General features: G+C 39.0%; 1 protein-coding gene across 2 annotated transcripts in view; it reads left to right on the top strand.

Annotated features, from left to right (window-relative positions):
- Positions 1 to 26532, top strand: part of LOC118224858 (F-box/LRR-repeat protein 7-like) — a 56154-nt gene that overhangs the window by 9481 nt on the left and 20141 nt on the right. Inside the window, exons 1-2 of one of the 2 annotated variants that reach the window (XM_035412661.1) lie at positions 4165 to 4183; positions 7199 to 7288. Coding sequence is in view for 1 of the 2 variants with exons in the window: in XM_035412660.1 (XP_035268551.1) it covers positions 7199 to 7288 (90 nt within the window). In the remaining variant the exon portion in view is untranslated. Of the gene's footprint in view, positions 1 to 4164; positions 4184 to 7198; positions 7289 to 26532 lie in introns of those variants that run through there. The other variant, XM_035412660.1, reaches the window with a different exon arrangement.

Genomic DNA, 26532 nt, shown 5'->3' with positions numbered 1-26532 from the left:
TCTTATAAAAAAGGAGATTTTTGTTTGGGAAATCTTTCAGTAACCATAGGTGTTTACCAATGTTCCAGGGATGTTTGTTTGTATAAGCCAACAGTTTGTATATTTGTTCCGTAAACACAGCTAAAAATTTGTGATTTTGAGTGAAATCCGTGCATAGTAAAAGTGAGAAGTCAAAATTAAAGGTGCAGTGTGCACTGTGCATGTTTTCACCATAGTGGCCATGGATGCAGATTGCATCAGCATTCAAATGAAAATCAAAACAGAGCTGACTGATATATTGGGAAAACGTACTGTAAGAAGGGCCATATTAAGCTTTGTTCTGGTATAGAGTGTGAGGGATACATGCACAGCAACCTGACAAGTCTGTATCTTTCTGAAGTCTCAAGGAAGGATATCAGAGTGCAGAGAAAATAGGCTCCATCCTGCATGTCTCCCTGGCCCTCTATATACAAGAAAATTTGCTAGATGCATAACATGCTGTGGGGAGGGAAATCTATGGCTGTTAGCATTCAGACAGTGTGCAAAAGCCACAAAGAGGCTGACTAGAATGGATGGGCAGAGAGCGTGCTCCACTTGGACTACATCTGGAATACTGAGGCCTCTGTGCTGCCCGCTCCATGGAAAACATTAACTACAGGCTGGGACTGGCTGCCTGTACTAGCTTGCAGTGCACACATCAATGGCCCAAATTGACTGGTTGATCAAATATACATTTTCAAAGATGCCCCATCCTTGGTGAGCATGAGTTAGTGCACCCAAAAGGGTGTGGATTAGTATATTCAGGGTTTACATTCCATTGAAGTAAAGGACATTTTTACTGACTGCAACAACTGTATATACATGTATTTTTGAAGAAAATTTTGTGCCTTTTTTGTGCCAACTTAGAAACCAATTTTGCCCCTTATTGCCACTGTACTGCCCATTAATGTGCAAGGAGAAGTGCAGGAAAAGCCTGTTTGTTTCTCTCTGTGCTAGCCCACTAACAAGTGTTCGGAGGAGAGGAGTATCTTTTTAGGCAGATTGCAGATTCCTGCTTCCTAGGCAGAAAAAAGCCTGCTGTACCTTGCTGCTGTGGACCCCCCAGTTTTAGTCAGCTAATTGCATAACCAGAACTTGACCTTGAGCTGGTTTGGCTTTAAGGCCCAGCCTGCAGACAGGGTGAGCCCCCATTACTGGGCCACTGAGGAGAATCTTATTAAAAAGTCTAACTGAAAAGTTTTTTAGCAACGTTGCCAAAACTGAAATGTAATATTCTGTCTCGTATTTAGTCAAACATAACACTTGGTGGATTTTGTATGGGGGCAATTAAAAAGTTACATGGGCTGCCTGTCATGTTTTTTTTTCACATTACAGTATGATGCCATTTTGTATGCAATTGACAATATTTGAAATAGTTTCTTTCTTGTAAGCAATTGTCAGGTGACTTTAAACCAGTGCCTATTCCATAGTTTATTAATTAAAGCTAGAACTGCTGGATTTAATAAAAGTATCAGACAATCACTGACTGTGCCAGGATATCTTTCAATGAATCTGGAGTCTGTGACTCACATCGAGTGCTAAATGAGTGACTTCATCTCCAAATCATCCAAATCATATTCTGTAGTAATGATAAATTGACCTCACGTGTGAGTTATTGTAATATTGGTTCTTGCAAAAGAGCACTAGAGCTTCCACAATTGCAGGCTAAATCTGAAAATGGTAGATCTGGTGAACTTGGTTTTTGACATAGCAGTTATTAACACAAGGTGTGAAAAAGGACCCTTTTACCAGCAGTGACTCCGAGGCTTTTTAAATTAAGTTTAAACAGTGCAATAGTAGTGTTATTTCAGTGAATTTAAAAAAATGTTCTTTGGTCGTTTCTAGCCTGGATGTGTGTACCCCGTGCATATGCATATGTTTTGTGAGTGTGTGGAGTGTGTCTGACAGTGTGGTGCATAAAATACCTGTGCAAAGTCAATGACCTCTCTTCCATAAAACCACTTGCGGCCTACATTTAAGACCTGAGTGAGGAAAGAAGTGCAATGAACAACCCTTCCAAAAATGTGCAAGGTTAAGGTTTGGCATCTTCTAAAGCCTAAAACAGCTCTGCTTGACACCAGCATCTTTTCACAGAGAAGAAATCAGCTCCTGCAAAACCTTCATAGTTCATTTACAAAGACTTTCAAGATGCATAGCTACATTTTTTATGTAGTTATTTGATGTTGATGATTGATGTTTGACCTTACATTAAAAAGGGGACACACTTATCTTCCACCAAGTCTATGTCACATACATGGCAAAAAAACAAAAAAAAAATGATGATATGATATGTGAAATCTTTTTTGACCTGGGCTACAGTCAATGATGTTGGATTAGGAGATTTACCATTTATAGTCTGTTGCCTGTGTTTTACTGAGCATACATTTGCAAAGACAAACAATTGTACAATAGTACTTTTTGTTTTGTCTCCAAGTCTAAATTTTTTATAAATTAAAGCTGTGTCATTTCATCATAATTAGTACAGAGTGGCCTTGAGCAAGTTACATAAAACATCTCTTTGTTAACTTAAAAGGATCATTGGCCAAGCCTCTCAGATTTTGCCATTCAAATTCAACTGGCCAGTTCAGAAATGCAATTCTTGGAATTTGCTTTCATTTTTCATCTGAGACCTGTCAAAGATCAACTAAAAGCAAGAAACACTGAAACACTGAATATAAACTTTGTCCTAGATACTAAAATATGTATGTTGATTCTTGTAGACCCCATCAGGATTTATCTAAAAGTACTAAGGCTTTAATGTGGTAGACATGAAACCGAGCCAAAAATGCCTCATGCATTTGGGAAGACTTGTACCTCAGTATTTTATAGCTATAGCAACACTTTAGGGCCTACATCCCCTAAAGCAGGAGTATCTGACTCCTTTCCTGGAGTTCTGCTACATCTGTAGGTTTTTGGTATTGTTTTCAGCACTTTTATTTTAAGTGATTGGCTAGAGTCCACAACACTTGGTGTCCAAGGTCTAAATTTGATGCTAATTGAAAGGAAAGCACAAAAACCTGTGGACACTTCATCACTTCAGTTTGACAAGTCTAAGATTAGGCTGGATCAAAGTGAGAATGTTCTTCAGTCTTGTATGACAACTTGAAAAAAATGGCTTTGGGATTTTTTTGAGCCCTGTTTTTTTTTTTTTTTGTTATCCATTATGAGTCAAATGAGGTGTTTGATGTGATGTAGCATCTAACTTGAAGTCTAGATTAATTTTGTGGTGAAAGTCCCTTTCCTGTAGTAAATTGACCTTTACTAGTTCACAGGTCTATTTAGGAACAAAAAATTGATAGTATTGAAAGAGTTCTCATCAGAGTACCCTGTTAAATTGTTTTAGGAAAAAATGCCAATTTTGGTATGAGTTCCTAATTTGGGGATGTAAAATCCTAAAGCATCCATGCAGAGAGGCAGAGATATATGGTAGATATTTGCACTCACACTATGAAATTATTGGCATAAGAATTGATTTTGAATTTGAATTGAATTTGATCCTCATTAAAGAGAGAACATTTTTTAAAAGCAAGCAAAAGAAAGGAAGTCATCATCTCTTATAGACCTACCTTATGCTTGTACAATTCCTTGGTGTCTGCTTGCCAACGTTGTGGTGACAATGGCTGCCTCCTCATCTATAATTATGTTTTATGAAGATTTTGGGAGGCTTCATACACAGCACAAAGAGCTGTATATAAATTCATCAACAAACTGTGAAAGATGCTATCTATGTTTTCCAACAGTATATCAGACTCTAATTTGATTTGTAGATTTCAAGTTAAATTAGTTTTCCATAAATATTGTATTATAGAGGTATGTATTTTCATATTATTTTGGTTGTATATCTAACAGAATGGATTTAACCTATTTTTTTCCATTTTTGGCTTAGTGGGATTGGAAAATATTTTTTGCTCTACCAGGCAAGCTGAAGTCCTATTGCCATATACTGCCCATTTGTACCCTACGGGTAAGGATGCATGTGAGACCCAAGTCAAATCATAATGCAAGTAATTTAATTCTCGTTATGAATGTTTTTACCTAGATCATGTTGAAATTACAGGGACTTCTTAGCAGAATATTTTTGTTACACATTTGTTGTCTTTGGTTTGTTTCAGGCTATTTTGGAGAGGTAGAATGTAGCTGCAGGATCAAATAACAATACATTCAGGTACAATCAAAATCAAAATGAATAGTAACACTGCAGACTCCTTTCTTGTTCCTTATTTGGATAGCCATAAATCATTGTACCAGTGTGCTTGCAATGCTGAAAAGGCTGCTTTACATTTTTGTTAATCTACTACTTTTATACATCCTTTGAAATATACAACTTTCTTCTTTCAGTACACCCTCAAATCCTCTCATATCTCCCCCCCATCTGCACTTCAGAGTACTTCAGGATTCATTATTTTTTTTTATGATTTCATCGCAGTGAAAAGTCAAGAGGGGCCAACACAAAGCAAATGATGGTCTGTGCTTATCACTGTTCCGGAGATGATGTCGCAGTCCAAGTAAAACACTTTGTGGAACAGCTCAGGTTCATGAGGTAAAACTGTGTTTAAACTGACTCTGGAATGTGAGTACACGTAATGCGTTCCAGCTGTCAGGAATACACAGACGAGTTTATGGGTCGCATGAGCTCTCAGAGAATACCTTCAGTTTAGCTGGATTATGATGGCATATAGAAAAACCACTCTTTTTCAGTACCCAGACCTATAGTAGACGGTCATTGTAACCTGTACCAATTTTAATTTAACTGAGAATCTGTTACATGATTTGAATAGCATGATTCCTGAAGCTAGTCTCCAACTGCAGGCCTGTAGGTATTTGCTGTCAGAATGTAAGAAAAATATCCCTTAAAAAGGATTAGACTGCCAATATTCTGTAGCAACCAATGGCAAAATCAACTTGCGTACCAGACTTGTGTGGTACAGCAATACTGCCTTACAACTGGTGTGGTCTTCAGGCAGAAGAGTTAATGTAATGCAAACACTTCTGATTTGGTGCAAAGTGCAGTACATGCATGATGCATGAAGACTGAATGTTGATGTTAGAATATTAACAATATATGATTTAATAATCATAAATATAAATTTTTACTTTTCATATGCCCTGAATATTAGAGACGAAACTAGGAAAATACTTGTAGTAAGTTTCTTTATTCCTAAAATAATTTATAAATCAAGTATCATTTTTGACAGCCCTGCACGTGCGATAATCACTGAAGCAAGGCCCAGAAGAGTAATTCAGCATGTAATTACATTGTAACAGTATTAGATTTGTGTGGCACTGTGAAATTGATATTCACTTTTAAGCAACATATAGAAGATAATGAATCACAAAGAACCCAGTTCTGCATAAGTTCATGCAGAAGAGAAGTTCCCTGATAAATATGAACCTGACAAACCTGTCAAAGCATTTTAACGGTTGCAGACAAAACCTTGGAGTGCCATACTTTCTTTAATGGGGAAGAAAAAAGGATCACAACAAAGAGAAGCCGTGACGGGATTAGATGGGAAAAACCTACAAGAAACCTTGTTAAAGTAATTTAGTTCTTGGATAAGGTGCTAAAAAAAACTCAGAGAGAAAATTGCAGGTTCTTTGCAGGTTGTTGGTTTTGCATGTTGGTCGTTGCTAGAGTTCAGAAGCGGCCATGTTGGTTGGTACCCTCACACATCCTCAACGTGCCAGGCCTGAGATCTGTATGCCCCATTTACTTTCAATGGAGTGGGTAAGAAGGGCGTCTGGGCTGTCTGCCCTTTTCTATTTTGGGTTCACTTAGGGGCAAACAGGAGAGGAGAAGAGAAAGAGTTGAGATATTTACTCAGGGTGGCCATGAAGAGTCATTCCTCTTTACTATAACAGTATAGAAGACAGAATTTACTGTTCCTATTATGTAATAAGGACATTGTGTCTGTGTTGGTGTGTTCTCATTATGTGGTAATAACTCAGAATGTGCAGAACTTAGAACATAACTCAAAGCTGTAGGCTAGTGGTACAATGGGAATATAAGATGTCACAGTGGCAAAGTGTTAGTAGAGTCTACCAGAATAGTGGGCACACAGTACCAGTGGAGTGGCAAAGTAACTTGCATGCACTAATTAACTTGTTTTATGCTAATTCCATTTTAATTGCTAATTCGACATACATTTTTGACATGAGAATTATGACAGTCATAAAATGAGTTCAGACATTCCATATTTCCCAGGAATCTCCTGGATTGAAGTAGTCTCCTGAAAGATTTGGTGGTTTGCACAGTTTACTGTAACATAACACCAGGCTGTGTTACATTAAAGCTGGAAGATTCTGCACAGCTCCCCCACCCTGCTCTGGCAGTACTTCCTCCTCCCCCAACTCTCAAACTGATGTAACAATGTTTCCAACCTCTGGTTCAGACCCTCCCACCCCCACATCCCCCATTCCACCTAAACTTTGTCTCCTGGACATCTCTACGAAATGCACTCCAACCAATCTGAGCTGCCTGTGATTTTCTCCATCACATAACATATTAACTGGCTGGATAATTGCCTTTCATTTGCTTGATCAAATGACTTATATGTGACCATTGCAGATAAATACAGTGAACAGCTAACTGCCTTGGACATGATGAATGCTTGTTGCAGCACTGGAAATAGTTTTATATTCATATTTTCACTCTCAATTTGGAGTGCCCAGTTGTAGTACTAGGACCATTCTAGCACTGCTCAGCTGCAAGACTGAACCAGAAAGACACAGAGGTTCAGAAGCACTGCTTGTTTTTAAATGTGAATATTCATGAACTGATGGAAAAGTGAACCATCATTTATCTGTACCGATGGCAAAACTAACCACCATTTAATTTGAATTTTATTTTCAAATTCAGTTATCCAGCAATCCACAAGCAATTTAAAATCATTTCAGGTATTTATAAACACCCTGAACGTGATTGACACATTTCTAGATGCATATTTCTCTTCTGATCCTCTGCAGTCCCCCAGTTTTCTCAGCCTAGAGCTGGTAATCATGATGATGTGTTCTGTCATACATTGATATTATGTCCTGAGATGCCTTTACCTGGGGTTCCCTGTACCGAGTGTGTTTTCATACGTCCCAGCATGGGCTTCCCTTTACTCAGTATGTTCTGATATGTCCTGACATGGGCTACTTATTGTTGTCCTTATTTGTCCTTATATGCTCTGTCATTTAGGTAAAGGCAGCTCTAGCATCTCCTCCGACGTGAGTTCAAGCACGGATCACACGCCCACTAAAGCTCCAAAGAATGCGGCTACCAGTGAAGGTAGGCATCTGGTCTTCATTAGGCATCGCTGGCCCAATTTTTTGTGCGCTGTTGACTATTTTTGGAAAACTTGTGTGTTTCTGGAAGTTCCTTAAATTGAAAACAAACGAGCTGCTTCCATCACTGTTGAGAACCTTGAGGCTTTTCTTCTTTCTCTCTGTTTAAAAACCATGCCCCCACCAAGAGGAAGAATGTGAGTTCAAATCCAAGAATGAACATTGCCAGTCATAATGTTGAATGCGTGAGAGCAGGAGCATGAGACACTAAAAAAGAACATAATTGACTGTTTTCATATGTTTCAGTTTGTTTCCATTTACTCTGCTATGTGATCCTATGACCCATAATATAATTTGTGCTGTGTATCAACATTCACCACAAATAGGATTGTGGCACACGATTGTATCATGGAGTGCCATTGGCTTTATAGTTGTGGATAAGAACAGAACTTTGACAACTTATTGAAAACTGTCATTGGTGTGATTGATGTTGCATTTCTGTTCAGGATGTGTTTTTCTTGAGAAACACAAATAATATTATTCTCTTGGCTTTCAATGTCACATTTAACTATATTACATTACATTCATTTTTTTTCATTTCATTTTTTCATATTAGTGTGTTAAGATATAAAATGACAGATTGGCGGAGGTATCAGTTTAAAAAGTGGATGTTTGTTTGGGGTTTTGGTCCAGTTTATGGCACATAGGGCCAGATTTACATACATAAAACCTGCAGAGCAAATTGCAGGCTGATGAGGTTATGTTGATGCAGTCTACCTGAAATTAACATCTTATTTAGTAAGGCTACATCTAATTACGCAATCAACGAATGATACTGCCTACTATTCACATTTTGCATATGAATCAGAGCTACAAAGGCACAGTTCAACAAAAAAAGAACTCCTGTTTAGTGCATTGAATTCACAGTAGTATGTCCAGTGTGAATTCAACCTCTGGCCATGGTGGACTTATATAAACTGTGAAAGTTGATTTAACACTGAACATTGTACTGTGTATCTTCATTAGTTGTGAGGAAATTAATGTATCTTCTGGTGCCACATAAGAGTGCACGCAGCACTACGGACAGCACAGAACAAAATGTGTACTGCAATACTCCAACTGTGGCGGCAATTGGCAATTGATTTAATCCAGAGATCAGGAGAGAAATCAGCGCTGTACCTAAATGAAAATAATGCAAGTTAGGCAAGTGGCCAAGTGCTTATGGAACTGACAGTGATAGGCTTTGAGCCTAACCTTTAGGTTTTCTTGTTTTTCCACAACACACACACACACACACACACACACAGTCACACGTCCCTGACTTCTGGCCTTCAGAGGGAAGCCATTACTGGCCTATTCTGAGTGCTGCGCATGCCATAATTTGTCTTCCTGGAGTAGGCGCCACCAGAATAATAGCTGGGAGGGCCACACTTTCAAAAATAACAATAGTATCAGGCAGGCTTGGATGGGGGCTCTGGAGAGGGCAGCCTGCCGTCTTGGTCATGGCCTAGTGGTCATGATGGCTTTAGTGCACACAGCTCCTGTCAGTTCTTCAGCAGTGGACATGAAAGCCTTTGAGGCTCACCACTTAAACGAGTAAGTCTTTCAGGGAATCAGACTGATGCCATGAGAAAGAGTGCCCCTCCTCTTCCTGTTTTCTGTGGAACTATAGAGCCTACGCAATTCAACAATATATGCACAATAGAGTATGTAAGACCAAGTAGCATTTCATGTGTTTTAAGGCTATGACACTTACTGCCATTGTTATGAAAAAAAAATCCTGAGAAGTGATGCATGGAGTAGTGGGTCATGTTCATGCAGTGTATGTACAGTGAATTCTGTAATGTTTGGGACAAAAACATATTATTTCTTGATTTGGCTCTGTACTCCACAATTTTAGATTTGTAATTAAACTATTCAGTAACAGTTCACAGGAGGTTGAAGTGCAGATTTTCAGCTTTTATTAAAAAGTATTTTATACATTTTGATTTCCACATTGTACATCACTGTTTATACATGGTTCCCCATTTCAGGGAACTATATTTTTTGGGACAAATGGTGTTTCAGATAAGTCAGTTGTATTCAATTACTTCCTTAGTGCAGGTTTAAGAGAGCTGTCAGTATCTAGTCTTTATTTTAACAGTAAGCTAATTATAAAAAAGTGCTGTAATTTCTACATTGTGAAACCAAAGTGTATAAAAATACTCTTCAATAAAACCTGGGAATGTACACTTTAATCAATTGAAAATTTCAGTACAAAGCCAAATAAATAAAAAAATATATCATTGTCCCAAACATTATGGAGCTCATTGTATGTAGTGGTAAGAAAGTTGCTCACAACAAAATTTGATTGCTAAATTGTAAATATCATCTCATGGAGGTTTGGCTGTTTTAGACTGAACCTAGAAAAAAAAGTCAGGGCAGTGGGAATGCTCCTCCCTCCCCCATTATCACAGGAAACAGGATGTGAGGGGGCCATAGTGTGCTCTTTCATAGAATGATAAGGCAATCTTCAGTGAAAGGGGAGAAGTTGGAAAGAAGGTTGATAAGGAAAGTGTGTTAACCCTTACAAATAATTGTGGTTGCCTGTGTAATTGCTTGGCACATATTTGGTGGTGGCCACTGGTGTTATTTAGTACTGCATGCCAAGAAATCTTTCATTCCTGTTGTCCCCTTTTAGCATGGTTTGACTTTCTCGACTATTGCTCCCTTGTGCAATGGTACTGATGGATAACCCCAGGTTCACACTCGTTCCAAAAAGAGAACAACACAATGATTTATATTTAAAGTTTTTGCTCAGTTTTAAAAATATATTTAGCTCAACATCAGAAGGACAAAGAAACAGACGTTGCTGCTATTTCCTTTGTTAGTAAACAAATAAACGCATGCAGTATATAAGTTTGTTTCTTTTTGGAAGAAACCTTGGGAAGAACCAGACTCAACAGGGGAGCCAGTATCCCTCAGGCTAGCTCAGGGTGTGGGATCACAGTGGCCGACACGGTCGAGCCAGGTTTTTCAAATTAGTCAATAGGGTTGTCTGGTTATGTGTAGGGAGCTGGAGGTGGTAGTCATATGGTGCGTGGCAGGCTGCTGGGTTTGGGGGGCAGACAGCAGGTTGAGGAAACTTGTAGCACAGGACTGCTGAGTCTGGTTCCTCCCAATGATTCTTCCAATAACCCATTTAGGGAACTTTTCCTTGTCATTGTTTCCTTAGGCTTACTTTGTGTGTATGGGGAGGGGTGTTCTGAATGACTTCCATTCCTCAGGTTTTTATATTTCAGAGGTTTTTGTAAATTAATAAATATTTAATACTGAGGGTGCTTGTGCTTGTTCTTCAGTGAACACACTGCTGTGATGGGATCCGTTCGTTGGTGAGGTAGTTTATGTACATTCTCTTCCCTTACAGATTGACTTGGACTACATGTCAAATCAGTGGAACAGCCAAGAATGAATGTAGTAGTAACTGAGAACTGCATAATAGAAGTATGGCAAAAGTTTGGCATTCCAACCTCATATTTTCTCAGGTCCCTCATATTTTCTAGTTTGTTCTTCTTTTTTCTTCTTTTGTATTTCATAGATTTGAACTTCATTTTATGCAGCAGGTACACTTGTAAATAGTGTTGCAGAACTGTCCACTGTCCAATGTTTTGCTAGCATAATTGATCTCTTAATTTGGAATTTTAATGTCTGGTTTTTTCATTTATTTCATAATATGATAAATTATGATTCTCCAAGGACATTATGGAAAACCATATATATCCACGATAGACATAGCAATAGATATTAGTCATTAGAAAATACAATTTGCAGAGATACTGGAGACAAAATGTACTCATATTTAATGCAGTGACTTGGTTTAAGAAAACAAATAAGGGCTCTTGGGGTAACTGGCCAAGGCTTGAATGTTGACAGAAGTACAGAAAGACAAATGGACCAATAAAGCTGCCTAGGTCTCTCAGTGGCCTCATGAGAGATAGCACAGCCTCCAAGTAACGTCTCCATCCTCAGACTATTAACAATGACCTCAGTGCTGAATCATAGTCTGCCTTTGAATGGCTGTCTTTGGCAGGGCAGGTGTCTGAGCGGGAGGGAGAGGGGGAATTGGCCGTGCTCTCACAGGCTTTTAGACACGGAAATGATTGCAATGAACATGCTTCTGGCACTGGTCCTGTCACGTTTTTTAGCTCAGAGTATATACCCAACAATAGTTCCAAAAGGGCTATGTAGCCTGAGGCATTTAGTCTAGATTGCTTATGCATATGCATATGCATATGCTTATGTTCACTGTGTGAACTAAACTGTGTTCTTGGCTAGAAATAGCTGTATAAAATAAGTATTGTACCTTACTGAACCTGTGTTTAGCAGTTGTCTATGACCATGAAATGCACTTTTTGTACGTCGCTTTGGATAAAAGCGTCTGCCAAATAAATGTAATGTAATGTATGCAGATTTAGTGGTTCTTCTGAATACCAAAGCTATGTGAAGGGAAATAAATCCTGAGAAGATTGGCTTGGGATAGATTTTTATATTTTTAAAAATTAATCTTGTCTGTGATGTGTCAAGAAGCATTATAAATTTGCTTGCATTAGTAAGCCATAATGTAAAAACGGTTGGAACCTCAATCAAAGCCAAGTCATTTGCAAATTAAAATATAACTATTAAAAACTGATTTATTTATTAAAAGCTTATCAAGCAGACATCCTTTAGATTTGAAATTCCAGTTGGACATTGCCAGGTTTGGTAAACGGCTTCTAAAAAAAGAAATTAAAAAAAAAAAACCCATTCTGACCTTTAACTCGGCAGTCCAGTCCGTGCACAGATAAGCAAGAGAATAATTATGTGCCGGCATTCACTAGGCCAGAAGGAAATGGACACTGAGCGCCTGAACTGTCTCCAAGCCAGTTGTAAAGCTTTTGACACCAGGCAGCGGTCAAGCTTGTGTGTCCTTCCCACCACAGGAGGATATTGCACACTCACACCACTTGGTGACGTGCAAATCCAGCAAAGGTTGGCAGCATCCACCACTGGAGGAAGGCCAGTCAGCATCGCTCAGTTTGCACTTCCTGTCCGAGTTTACAGCACACGCATGCATTGTGGCAGGCCCCTTTGCAAGGCTCAATTAATTACTGTCAGTATGGTAGTACAGGAGGTTCTCCTTCCAGGGGAAAATCCACTTCATAGTCCCAGGACCTTACTGCCTTTATTTATCTCTAATGTAATATTTTCTACAGTCACATAATTTATGCTCATATGAATTTACATGCTTAAGTTTTACATTTCCACAGATTTACGTGCTCATGTGCTCTAAAGTTCATGTTGTTCATATTTGAATTCACTAAATTATGCATTTGAGTAGTGTTTTCCAACTGATTGCAAACAGGCTCCACTGTTGAAAAAACAGGAATTCATACAATGACTACATAATTTATTTATATATAGAGTTGATAGAAAGGGCTTTTGGATACTTTCAAAGCAAGCAATACTTGCTGCTTACCATTAAAATGAGTGTTTTCACATATTCTCTGTGAAAATATTAAGTATAACAGAGGTTTTTTGTCAAGAGTATGCATAATATAATAAAAAGGTTTTTTTTCTTTTTTCATCGGCTAGTAACAAATGGTATTATTATTATATATACCATCTCAGTTTACACAGTTTAATGTTTATGTTTATTCTGTGATATTCCTGTATATTGTAGCTTTGGTGAAAACAGTGGATTTGACGGTGTTGAATGCAGTTAGAAGAGCATGAAATGCTGTGTTGTTTACAATATCTGAGCCTTTTTAGGGGAGTGCTCAACAGAGGTGATGGCGGCATTGTTCTAGCTGAGGTTCACCTCCTGGAGTTAGTCTCTCTGAAGACAAACAGGTGCTATGCTTTCAAGCAGAGGATCCACAGCTGCTGACAAATCTTCACCTGGAAGAGTCAGAACAGAAGAGGACTGAGATACAAATTCACTTTTATATTAAAACCCTTTATCCTGTCTAGGCAAAGAAGAAATAGAGACCATGGGAGAAGAGGTCACTGGGAGGGATTTCAGACCCAGGGCAAAAAGATATTTTAAAAAAGGGCGGGAAGACAAATGAGTATAGTGTCAATTGCATGGTGGTGTATCCATTCTCAAAGATGAATAATGAAACTGGAGATAAGCCTGGAGAGGGAGGTTCCCAAATGAATGCTGACAGAGAAAAAGCAAGACAGTATTTGAAGTTTTGTTCTCAAAGAAATGAAGACCGCAGTTATACAGGTACAGAGAAGATATTTAAACCATTATTCATGTTCAAGGGAGAGACAGGGGTGAAAAAGTAGAGAAGAGATAAATATTTGAAGTGAAAAATGTCAGAGCAAGGAGTACACCGAAAAACACAGCCAAAAAAGAGCAATAGCCTGACTCCTTGTGAGCCGACGTCCAAAGGGGCAGTGTGCAGAAGGGACATATAGAGCCTTCTGCTTCGTTAGTTCTGGCAGGGGTCCAGATCTCCACCTCTGTTTCTTCAAGGAGGGGAAACTGCTGGTACAAGACAAACTGGGACTATACTTGAAGATGTGGGTATTGGCATGACCTCCCCCCTCCCGCTTGTACTTCCAGTGCTAAGCCTCACTCACAGTAAAGTGTTTGGTGCTCCAAGGCATGTGTAGGATCCGAAATAGTGGTCCTCTAAAGGGATTTGTGTAACAAATGAAATATCAGCACTCCTCTCTCCACTTCTATGTTTATGCTATAGTCCACTGAGTGCTTTCTTAAATTCTGTTTTTTTTTTTTTTCACAAAGATGAAATGAATTTTTTTTGTAGCTGCACTGCAAAGCATTTAAGCATTTCTCTCAGAAACAAGTCACACTAAACATTTTTCACTGTTTGGACCTGGACCCTAATCCACTAGAGCTTTTTTATTATTATTTTGGTGAGTGAAAGTCTTTTATTTTGAGTAACTGACGGCAAATTAGGGTAGCACAGCGGTGCAGTGAGTTATAAGAAAGACTAGCATTGACCAGAAGTTTGGACATACTTCTCTACCACCTCACTTGATACACATTATCTTACGACAGAGCAACATGCATTTTAACCACTTCAGGCTGCATTTTGTGAAAGTAATGGTATACAAAGTATTCATCCTATTTTTTAAACATATTATCCTATTTATTGAGTTTAATAATGGGATGCAGTCATCCTAAAATTAAGAGGACAGAACTGACATTAATATTTGGGTCTTTAGTTTAACCGCAGTGTCAGCCACCCTAAAATTTATTTTCATCTCCATAAATTTGCATATGGCCAGAGGAAATAAAAAAAACTGCTGAACCTTCTGTACTAAAGGAGTGCTTTGATCTGCAGTGTCTTGTTTGATTGGTTGTTTTTTAGCTGCAACTAGGAGAGAGGCAAAAAAAGAAAGAAAAGGGATTGATTTTATCAGTGCTAGGTCAGATTAGGTTTGCTTGGCTTGGTATCTCTGCTGGAAGTAATTAGTAGCCCTTGTTCTTTGCATCTCCAAAGCAGCATATGGTGCTTTAATCCCCATTGTACATGGCTGAACACTACAAGACAGCCTGTGCATACCTCAGCCTGCTCAGAACAGGTTCATCTGAAGAGAACCAGTGATTGTTGTGCCAGCAGCTGTCTTAAATGCTGTGCATCACTGACTGCATGCTGTCAATGTAATGTGCCAACCAAGATGGTGTGTTCTATCATCATTGACACAATGATTGCTAAACTGTTTTGCATCATTTGCATCATTGATATTTAAACTCTGATCATAGTTATTAAAACATTAATTGGGCTAAATCTTATTTTGAGGTGTGTCAAGTCTGTAAAATGTGTATAACTTGGATGTCTTTATGGACTAAATTCCACAATACAGTTAAAAGCATTTTAATAATCATAAGTATTCAATTATGTTAGTGTAGAACTTCTCAATTTAGTTACTTCCCAATGCATTCCTTTAAACCATAGAAAGTAATCTGTGTAATAGAAAGTACAACTGTGTAAACATGCCATCAATTCTTTGATCCCATCCACAATAATAGACTGGTGTCCTTTTTCCATAAGCACATTGAAGAGAAAAACCAACTGCAGCTTACCCATACATTGTTTCACATACATATTTACACATTGTGTGTGTTTATGCATTGACATAGGGTTCTTTTTGTACTCGCTAAGAAAAGAAGGGCCAGACATTCCCAAGGATCCAATCTCTTTTCAAGAAAGTAAACAAGCACTTTAGTTCCAGCTGTCATTCTGTTATGGATCTCAAGGCACTGTTGAAAATAGTGACCGTTAGTCTTCTTTCTTCTATTGAGTGGAGTGTCGCATTTCCTAAGAACACTTAGGGAGACAAGCTGAGATCATGTGATTTTTGTGATGTTGTTTCTAAATCAACACGTGCCTCAGAGATTGCCTGAGATCTCAAGATTTTAAGATATTATCAAAAATCCAAGGTTTAACACCTGGGAGTACACAAAGTACTTTTTATCATGAATAAGGTTTATGCGATAAACCAAGGCAAGTAGTATGTCCACTATTGAAAGCTTTAGATGTTTGGATATACTAAGCCTGAAAATGGAAGCTTTGCGCATAAAATTCAATGTTTTTTCCACATTTCAAAATGTGTCTTGACATACACATTTGTAAATACAAGTTACAGTAGGTAGGGAGGAAATGGCATAAATAACAGAAGAATAATGAAGATTGCGTTTTTAATACCATGCAACAGAGAAGATGTTGGTCGATTCCTGGTAAATATCACATCCTGACTTCAATATCCTGTTTGGTATGCATATTTTTAATTCCTCTAATGAGCAATATTGGATTTCCAAACTACAGGCAGTAGTGTTGACTCTGTGTCCTGTGTGAGGTTATGGTGCCCCAGACTGAAGTATTCTAGGATTTCTGCCTCGGGCAATAGACATCTATGTCCGTGATTGTGGAGGGGGACGACCTGGATGAAATCGAACAGTGGCTGGCAGCCGGCTTGGCCATAATTCCCTGCTCTTTGTTTTGACAAAGATCACTTTATACTAGTTAAGTGGGAGTAATTACATGGTCTGGAACCACTACAGCTCCAACACCCCCCCTTTTTTTTTTTTTTTACTAATCGTGACACGGTCTACACACTATCGTGCATGCCATGGTGGTGGCAGTGTTCCCATATCTCCTGAACTGGGAGCCCACCAACACCCTGAGTGCAGTCAGCACTAAATGAGAGGGTCATTAACATTTTCAGGTCCTCGGTGCCAAAGGGCAGGTGAACTCATGCAATGCAGGCATGAACCCGCCACTCCCTTTGGGCTTCCCGAAGCTAACAGCTCACCCAAAAGTTTTTGGTTAATTATAGCTATTTACAGCTTGTGACTGTTATGGACAATGAAAAAAAAAAAATAGTCAAGAAGTTTAAAAGGGCAAATTGTACAGTTACTGTGGTCCTTCGAGCACATCAGTATGCACTGATGTATTTACAGCCACCAAGTAGAGTCATGTGAGGTATGGCATTCTTTAATGTGAAGGTCAGAGCTGCAGTCACAAGTGGTATATTTTTTGGACGCACTCTCTGACCACTTCTTGTTCTATCTCAAGGCTGTTGGAGACAGACGAAAAACAAAACGAATGAAATCAGCAAGCCTTCATTCGGACTCCTCCTGTATGCATCAGTGTGGTGGAATTTGTGCTCCCCGACATCATATAAAGGGCGTTCAACAGAACTGATGGAAAGCACTCCCGCTCCTTATTTCTCTAAAATCGGCACTCAGATTCACCGCAGTTTCTCTTTAATTATCTGTCCGTTTGGGAAATAGTCGTGTTTTTATTTGTTGTTACTTTTCTCCGGAGCATTCAGCAGCCACCCCCCTTTTCCATGTGTCGTGCGATGATATCTATGACATGCAGGGCGTGAATTCTCTGCACAAGAAATCTTTTTAACAAGAGGTGGCTGCTCAGTATTTCTGCAGTGCTGTTGGTGTGTTCATAATGCCAAAGACACAAACACAGAATTATGCAGACCAAATGCAAATGGTAAAACTAACCTTTGTTACATTTTTTGTTTTAGAAAAGCATATGGGGGGGGGGGGTGCTTTGGTTTTCTGTAAAAAAAAAATTACAGCAGTGGACTCGTGTTTCACCCCTGTACATTTTCAGCAGTAAAGCATGGGCTGTGCACAGCATTGCAACAGTGGTTGAGAAACTGGGAACAGGAAATGTATTAATGTTATAGTCATAATTAGATTTGATTTCTATTTTATTGCCATAGAGGACAGGTCATCTCTCCCTGAATCAGACTCCAGCTGAGCGCTGAAAATTTCTCCTTTAGGGTGGGGTGTAAGACCCACAATGAAGGTTAAACCTTGGTCTGGGAAAGCCTGCACCAGTTAAGTTTACTTTGGCAGGGCCAGGGTTGTCCAGATGAACTTGCAGTTGTGAGACTTCAGTAAAAACACTGCTTCAAATCAGATGATCAGATATGTCACAGATTAGACACAACTGTGCAAATAGCATTGCACACAGTTTGTGTCCTGATTGTCAAAGAATATGAAAGAGTACTCAAAGAATATGGACAAGTACGATTTGCACATTTGGCCTGAAGATGCTCAACAGCTCAACAATGCTAATTTTACTTATATATTTTTCCACCTAAATGTGCAAAATCCCGATTCCTGTTTTTAACAATATCTTTATCAAATTATTGGTGCAATGGGACCAAGCTTTTGATCAGCAGAAGTTATGAGACACTTTAGAAGTCTTTAAGAGAGACCCAGTATGTATTTTCCTGGAGTACAGACTGTGGTTTTTGTCTTTTTTAGGACCAGGACTGGAAGGATAGCATTAAAAAGAGGAAGAGGGTTTAAGGAAAAACACTTTCAGAATAACATGGCTGCAGCTGGATGAATGGATTAGGACTTTTAAACCTCTGGTTGTGCTCTCCCCTTCATTACGTGAAAATGATGACAAGTAGTTTGGATTGCTTATTGCTTTTGAGGTTGAGTTATTTTGTCAGGAGTATGGAGCATGTGAAGCGGTGAATCTTGTATCTGGCATTCTGTTCTGTTCTGTGAAAGCAGAAATATGTGAACACTGAAATACTGATCAGACAGCGAAGAGCTGAATGTGGAAATTTGAGAAAGTGCTCTCAGTCAGTTCCAAGAAATCGAATGCAAGTATCAGGGGTGTGTGGAAAGAATCAACAGAGCTAGAGAACTGTCCTTCCCTTGACTCCAACACATCTTTCTTCAGGAATGCATGACCATACTCCTGACATATCTACTGTTCTAGAAAGACCACTAAGAATAACACTGCGCTCCATTTCCACTTCAAGCTGTACGAAACTATACACAAAGTAACATCCCTGCAAACATCTTAATGTTCTCACATCTTATAGTTGCAGCTTAGCTAGCTAGGTAAGTCATTTATTTCAATCGGGAACTGAATAGCATGCTATCTAGGTACATGTTGTCAACTTCACTAACAAAGCTAACAAAGTTGCAAACAAAGACTACCTGTATGGTATCATGCTGCTAAAAATGCTGTTTTCAGTATCTCTGTCCACCTCACCTCTTCACTTGACATTTTGCTTGTAGTGCTCAAGGGTGTGTCCTCAACGGAGGTGTGGGTGGGTTTGAGGACATAGGAGACAAACACAAAGTCTCGAAGGGTCGCAAAAAACCTGCGTAGTATACCTTTAATAATGTAGAACAGATTATTTTTCTACATTTTTTCTACATTCTGATGTGACTGTATGACTGAGCCTCACTTAATTAAAAAATAACACAGATGCTTGATAGGCTTTGCACTAATGCATTGGGTCTGTTTTCAGAGCCTTTCTGAAACCCTCCCAGTAGTGCCAGTAGATTCAACCCAGGCCCCACCCCCTCCCCCATTTGTTCTGCCCTTGCCAGCTGCTTTGAAATGTACTGAATGGGAGGAGCAGTTAGTCTGGAGGAGGAAGCCCTATTGTTTTTCAAGGGAAGTTTCTTGTAGGCATCTGTGCTACAAACCCCCAACACAATGTTTGACTTTTGTGGGACACACAGGTGGGCTTATGTTATGTAGTTGGTTGTGATTTAACACATGTTGGGGAAATTAATTTTGAAGAGCAGCGTGAAAGATGACTTTTTTCTGTAGAGTCCTGCACCACTGATCAGGACCGGGTGCTGCTGACATGTACATGCGTTGTGTCAATGCTGGAGCAGATAATCTATGAGACTTGCCTGTGCTTTGAGCTGGTAGGAGCAATCATTCCTCTTCCGCAAGAAAACACACACACATGTACTTACACTCACACACTTATGAGTACTGACACCGAGGGACGTGTTAAGTAATACTGATCTGTCCCAAAGGGTGTTTTTGAGTGATATACATTGTATAGAACTTCCTTTCTCAGGAAACTGCATTTATTCGACATGAAAGCGGCACTGGAAAAGGGTGCTCATTGCTCAGACCCCAGCTGGAGTCCCCTCCATGCTGGAGTCTCGTCTCCTTCCCTTCCATCACCTATCTGTGTCCTTCCCCCAATTCCCTTGCCTTTTGAGCTAGAAAGAGTGTGCAGCACTGAAATTCTGCTGAAGTTGAAAAAATATGTAACTGAATATTTCCTGTGTTCCCTTAATGTGTCCTTAAGGAAAATCATAACCCTGCACTCAAGCTGTCGTGCTTCTTGCCACAAGTGTGCAGAGCTTAAGGTATACTCTAGGCTACATGTGCCTGCTTATGGTATTTAAAAACAGAAGACAGACGGTGCACCGGACCCCATCTAACAGGCTGAAGTGGTTTAAATGACATTGCTGTGACCTTTGGCAGGGATAAAGAGTTTGTTGGAGGGGGCGTAGCAGGCTACACGAGCACTGCCTCAGAGTAAGAGAGAGACTGTAGGGGTAAATTGCTGTCAAGCCTATCAAAGCTGCTACTGTTGCTGTTCTCTCCATCATCTTCCTCTACTACAGTTCACAAGGTCATGGGAGCTCAGTGTATGAGCAGAGAGCTGGGAGTGAACCCCTTTTTCACAGATTCCTCAGTTCATACTCGTCTTGCCCATTTATGCCACAGCACCTCACTCAAGAGTACAGCTGTTTCTTCTCTGGGATTTGAACATCATGTAACCGTTTATTATAAGAGCTAGACTCTAATCTCCACTTTACACTCCTGTTGGTTATATTTACAATAGCTTCCTCTGTAGCTCCTGAATGAATTCAGCAAATTACTTTGGAGATGGAACACTGTGCAAGTTACTTTTGTTTTAAAATGGTAACTAACAGGCAAGGTGGTATTGACGGTCTTACTGTAGTCACTATAGTTTTGACTCTTATAATCAAATTTCTGAGGTGAAAGATTACGAGGCTTGGACCATATTAATATACGCATTCCTGCCAAGGTCTGGTTATAACCCCACTTGGCTGAAAATGAAAAATTAAAAGTCACACCATTCCAAAAATCTCATTTTAAAGGACCCAATGACACTTTTTTTATATCAAACTGCCATAAAATCAGAATATTTCGTCATAGTCAGATATGTAAAGCCACTGTTCTCGGGTTTCAAAGTTGTCTAGCCTATACATACAAATGTCTAGCCTATACATGAATTGACTGTTTTCAACAAGGGCAAGAGCCATCTTTTTTGTACACCAGGATGTTACCTTAGCGTATGAATGCCATATGCAGTCATGAACTAATTCAGAGTTGGTGCTATGTGCATGTGATTACACTTCGGTCAGAATTGGCCCTTCGGATGATTTCAAATGTTTCTTATTTCAAAGCGGACTTGAGAAAAGCTATAAAACAGTTGAAAATGCTTTCTTTTCCAAGCACAATGTGTCCTCTCTAAGGGATTAAATGTGTTTGGGGGCATTTCACAGGCCCATTTAAGCCCTGATCTAGGACTGAATCACATATGTAGCCAATCACCCTGTCCAAATGTGTGATTTAATCCTAGATTAGAGCTAAGCAGAGTCTTTGAAATACACCCTGTAAGTATTTTAACAGGATGTATCCCAAACCAGGCCTTCTGGTTAGTCCAAACGATAAAACTAAACCACTTGCTGATGCCATATTCTATCCATGTATATATTTGGAGAGTTTCTAAATTTACAGGTTATAAATTGTGATTCCTTTATTCATTAATTTAATCAACCAAATACTCATCCGCTAATAAAAGACCTGCTGGATTAGAGCAAAGACTTGTGATCTCAGTCTACTGATGTGAATCTGCAGTTTTTCCAGTGGCCTGGAAGAGATTCTGAAACCAGACCACATTGTTATTCTTTCCAAGGAACGGCCAGCATGAAAAGCCAGAAATCTAATATTTATACGAGCAACTTCACTGGCTTTGGAGCATCAATCATGCGCAAATCCTGATTCATGTATTTGGTTATGTGTTTTGTGCATTGTGGTTACTGTGGCCTTGGTAATGTATGACGCCGGCCTACTGGAATTCAACACCTGTTCCTTGCGCTGTCCCATCCCATTGTCAGTTCTATTTGCTTTGAGCTGGGAATAAGCATGATGCAACCTATTTGTGCCAACATTGAGTTTGGGCCCTTCTTTTACAGAGAGGCCTGGGTTAGTATTATTTAGATTGTGTATGCTCCAGCAGACAGACTTCCGCATCATGGGATGCACTGGTCACAGATGAGAGGATCGTTAAGGGTTCAGCCAGAATAGCCCACATCTGAAGTGCAAAATATTTTGACTGGACTTTGTATTGAGGGAAGACTTTGTTGGAACGAACATTTCTGAATAGGCATGAAAGCAAGGCTGAGGTTTGGAAACACCTGGATTGTGGTGTTTCTGTCAGGCATGATGACATCACACTTTGGTTTATGACCTGGTGGGAAGTCATGGTGCTGTTGTAATGGAAATTATTACCACATGAACCTTGGCACTCCAAATTTGTTTTTCTTGGATTTAAATGTCTGTACTGTCAGTATAGTATCTGGCTTTGTTGAATCCTTTGCGCTTTTCAACTGTGCCCTTTCACATATAATATGTGAAAGACCACATTTTGGGACTAAGATAGTGTAAGCAAATAACTGATATGACAATGAAAAAGACATACATTGCTAATTTGCAATGCAAGTTTATGGATGTGTTGTGGAACAGTTTCCTGTTTTACTCACTTTAGTCTGTTGGAATTACATACTGTACATCCTGCACACAAGCATTGAAGTATTCTTTACTTGAAGCTGTGTCACTCAAGTAAAGAATAAATTAATAATAAATGAACAAAATCATACCTTTAGCTGCCCATACCAAATACCATACCTAACTAAAATGATGAAGTAAGAAGATTAAAATACTCTGTTTATTGGATTAACTGATCATTTGTTGCATCGTTATGACTGTTTTGCTAACACTTTAATGGAAACAAAATGTGCATTATAGAAACATATTTAGCAGCACGCTAATAGGTTCCAAATGGGGAAAGGGGGCCATGTAGACATCATGCTGTGCTTTGAGGAATTACTGTTTGCAGTGTTCAAATGTGATCCAAGGCAGGGAACATGCTGAACTCTGATCATCATGACAGAAGAACCCATCCCATAATACCAGTCACCCCCCTCCTCACAATATTTATGTGATGAAGTGACACATTTCCCTGTTGGTCTCTGGAACTTCTCCCAGTCCTAGTTGTAATTTGTGATGCATGTGTGCTGCGAAGACAGGTGAATAGACTTCCCTTTGACCCCATGTCTCTCTTCTTTGTACCTTTTTTAAGCAGCAACTCTCAGCAAGTCTCTTGTCATCTCCAAATATAAATACAAATAATGTCAAATTATCAACTTATTGAAACAACTTCAATGTGTTTTTGATTGGAGAGCTAGACCCATAGCTATGTATGGTCAATTTGGAGAATAAATCATTCCTTTTTCATGTGGTCAAGATTAAATAAACATTGTGCCTGTGAAGAGTATTGGTGAAACTGTGGTGGTTTGGTGTGCACAGGATGCATGGAATATCTTCAAATGGATGTTCATGGAAAATGGTTAAACCACACATATTTTATTAAGCAGCCAAGATTTGCTTGCTCAATTCAACTGCATAGATGGCATTTTTAGCACACTGGTAAAATATACTCATAAAATATGTAAGACTTCATATAATGTTTGGTTTTTGTACATACATTTTTCCATTGCTTCAAAACCTCTTCTGAGACTGAAAGAGGTGCTGTAATGAGTATCTGTCATAGCTCCAAGAATGGCATTTGTTGATTATAGAAAAGGACCTGCTAATGAAGAGGTTTTCTGTCATTACATACAATAATAACTCCAACATAGTCTAGCCCATAGAGACTGAATTCATTCAGCAGCTTGGTAAATGACTTCCAGAGCACTAGCTGATGCATTGATAAATACTCAACAGTAGTTTCTTTCTGAGGGCTTGCTTGAACAGACTGAAACCCAGGTTTATTTCTCTTTGCGAACTGCCATCAGATAGCTGTGTTTCATGGTCTGCAGTGAAGATTTACAGTGTGAGGAGAGAAGGGAAGGATTATGTGTCCTTTCGGCAGACGGTTGGGAGAGAAACTCTGGCGGTCTGCATGTTGTTTTTGGTGTGTGTGTTGGGGGGCTGGCAGGGGCACAGCTCACGTGCACCGCAGAATGCTGACTGATGATGGGGGGATTGAACTTACTTGGCATCCTGTCCCAGTGAATGCCCTGTGAGCACTGCAGCCATCTCCATTGTGTTTTGACCTGAACAGCTGATGGAATCACTTCCTGTCAATGTCCTTCCTGTTAGGGTCAATGTCTGAACCATTCAGAGTCAAATAATTAACGATGCTTGATTCACAAGTACTTATTAAAATAATATCCAACAATCAATTTGAATGGTGATTGAGTTTGGTATTACCCTCTCCTTGATGAACTCAGGATAAGGCAGGAGTTGGTCCACACAGAGGAGTCCTTCTCATACTGCTTCCTTCACTTCCCTTCACTGAATTTTCTGGATGGGATGTTACATAACTGCATTTACCTTGCTTAGCATTCCTATTTCTTCCAACAAGGACATGCATTGCTCCCAGTTTTTCTAATCATGTAGCTTTATTAACACTCTCTCTTCCTATTGTTGAAGCAGTGGACTGTTCAGTGTCCATCTTTGCAGAGGATTCCCAGTTGCCAGTTGTGAACACTGACATTGGGTGGTTGGGTTTCTGGTGCTGATATATAGCTAGCAGTTATTTGCTAGCCATATATAAATTAATCTAAGGATACATTCAAACATACTTGCAATTCAATTTGTTATATAACAATTCCACATGCATTCTTCATAGAATCTGATGTATAAGAGTTTATGTTTCTAACGAAGAGGTGCCTCCCTCAGTTTTAAATGAAAAATGAAATGTTGTTCTTGACAGACAAAGGATTTCATTGCTGGCTATACTAATACACTGTATATGTTTATATCATGGTTCAAACAATGTCAATTTCCTATGCATTAATTTTTCCAAAGTTCTACTGAGTATTGAATGGTTCATTTTAAGACCAGTACCATGTAGTTGCACAACAAAACTTTGGTTCCTCAAAACTAATGGAATTTTTCCCACAAAAAAAAATATTTTTTGTTCTGATATGTGCTAGACCTGGAAGTGTATGAGTGCTGCCTGTTTATTTATGTGGAAAGCAATAATACTCATGTATGTTCTCACAAGCGTGGTGATACAGGCACTTCACTCACACACTGGGCTGCTTGTGACTGAATGCCTGTGGTTCCACAGAAGCACTCCAATCTTACTATTGTATTACCAGTGCAAGTCTCCAGCCAGGAATGCTATTATGTGAATTGTTAAGGAATCCACTCTAGTTAGTAGATTAACCTCGTTGGTTTCAGGGCTTATGTTTTCAAAACACTTTAAACCAGACATTGAACAATGAGTTTCTGGTCTCTCCGCTTCACTCGCTTAAATGTGTGGAAACAAGTTGTTTCCGGGCTCCCAAATCTTGAGAGAGGGTGCTGCTAGATGTGCAGAGCACTACTGCTGGTGCTTCTGTGACTTGGTGCAACAACATCATTCTCTGGCAGCAGTCTGGATTTCATCCTGTGAAATCTGGAGTGCTTAAACAACAGGGTTCTTCAGTTGATTGCCCTGGTAGCAGGCATATGCTCTTCTGTTTTTAACATGCAGGCATATGCTCTTCTGTTTTTAATATGCAGTTAAAATAAAGTGAGGTAATGTTTTCTTTCTTGGTTTGGTAACTCATGTCCTCCCTATTTGGGAGAAGGGGTGTTCCATTTCAGCTCTTCCCTGTCAATGCAGGACTGAACAGATGAGTGTCACTGACTCTCTCCATCTCTTCAACTCTCTTCGTTTCTGCCTGCCAAGATGATGGGTGTGAAAATAACATAGGGAGAATAACCTTTCTTAAAAGTGTGGCATAATGGCTCCAGACACTCGTGACTTATCCTTTGTGTTTTGCAATGCTGTGACTTAAGGGGAGGCACCACCCCTTAATAGGAAAAAAAAAATTCCTTTGCTTATATCAAAATGAAATTTCACCAGTTGAATAAACACACAAATACAAGGTTTTTTTGTATTATGACTTTTCATTTTTTTATTTTTAAAATATGCAAATGAGCTATTTTCTCATTAAATATGCACTAATTTGCATATAAGGTATTCAATATTTAAGCTCAACAGATAAAATCTGAACTGATTTTTTTAAAATGTGATCAATAACTCAATAGTTAGGGCTTGTCAGAGGCTTTTGTCAAAATATTGTTTTTTTAATTAATTATTCCAAAAACAATATGTACATGCTGAAAATAAACGTTTTTTTAACCTATTTTTACTGATAAAATGCCACATAAAATGAAAATGACAAAACATATCAAATAAAGCCTCTGACATGCCCTAGCTATAACATTTAAGAAGCAGTATGTAAAATTATGTAGCTGTATTGTTCAAGTTGAGATAAATTGAATACCCTATGGGCAATATACAGTTTTGAGGAAATGGCTGTTAAAGATTTGCTAATGTAAATGAAATCGAAGACTTCTGCTTGTCTTTCATCCATCCTCACAGTGACAGCAAAGGAAATAGCCACATATGATCATACTGGCTATACGCTCCAGGAAACAAGCTTTTTAACGATATATGATTCAACCAGTCAGTTTTAAAACCGGGGAGGCATTTAATCATAAAAGATGCTATCATAAGCTCATTTTATGCTTCGTGTTCTTGACGATGGTGTTATTTTATTATCTAAATTATCTATTGATAACAATTATTTATCTTTAGTTTGTTCATTTTATGAAACTATAGACGTTATAGAAG

Source organism: Anguilla anguilla, chromosome 4 (assembly GCF_013347855.1).
Source record: "Anguilla anguilla isolate fAngAng1 chromosome 4, fAngAng1.pri, whole genome shotgun sequence".
Lineage (NCBI taxonomy): Eukaryota > Metazoa > Chordata > Actinopteri > Anguilliformes > Anguillidae > Anguilla > Anguilla anguilla.
Note: the sequence above shows the minus strand (reverse complement) of the source record. Positions and strands in the feature narration are given on the sequence as shown.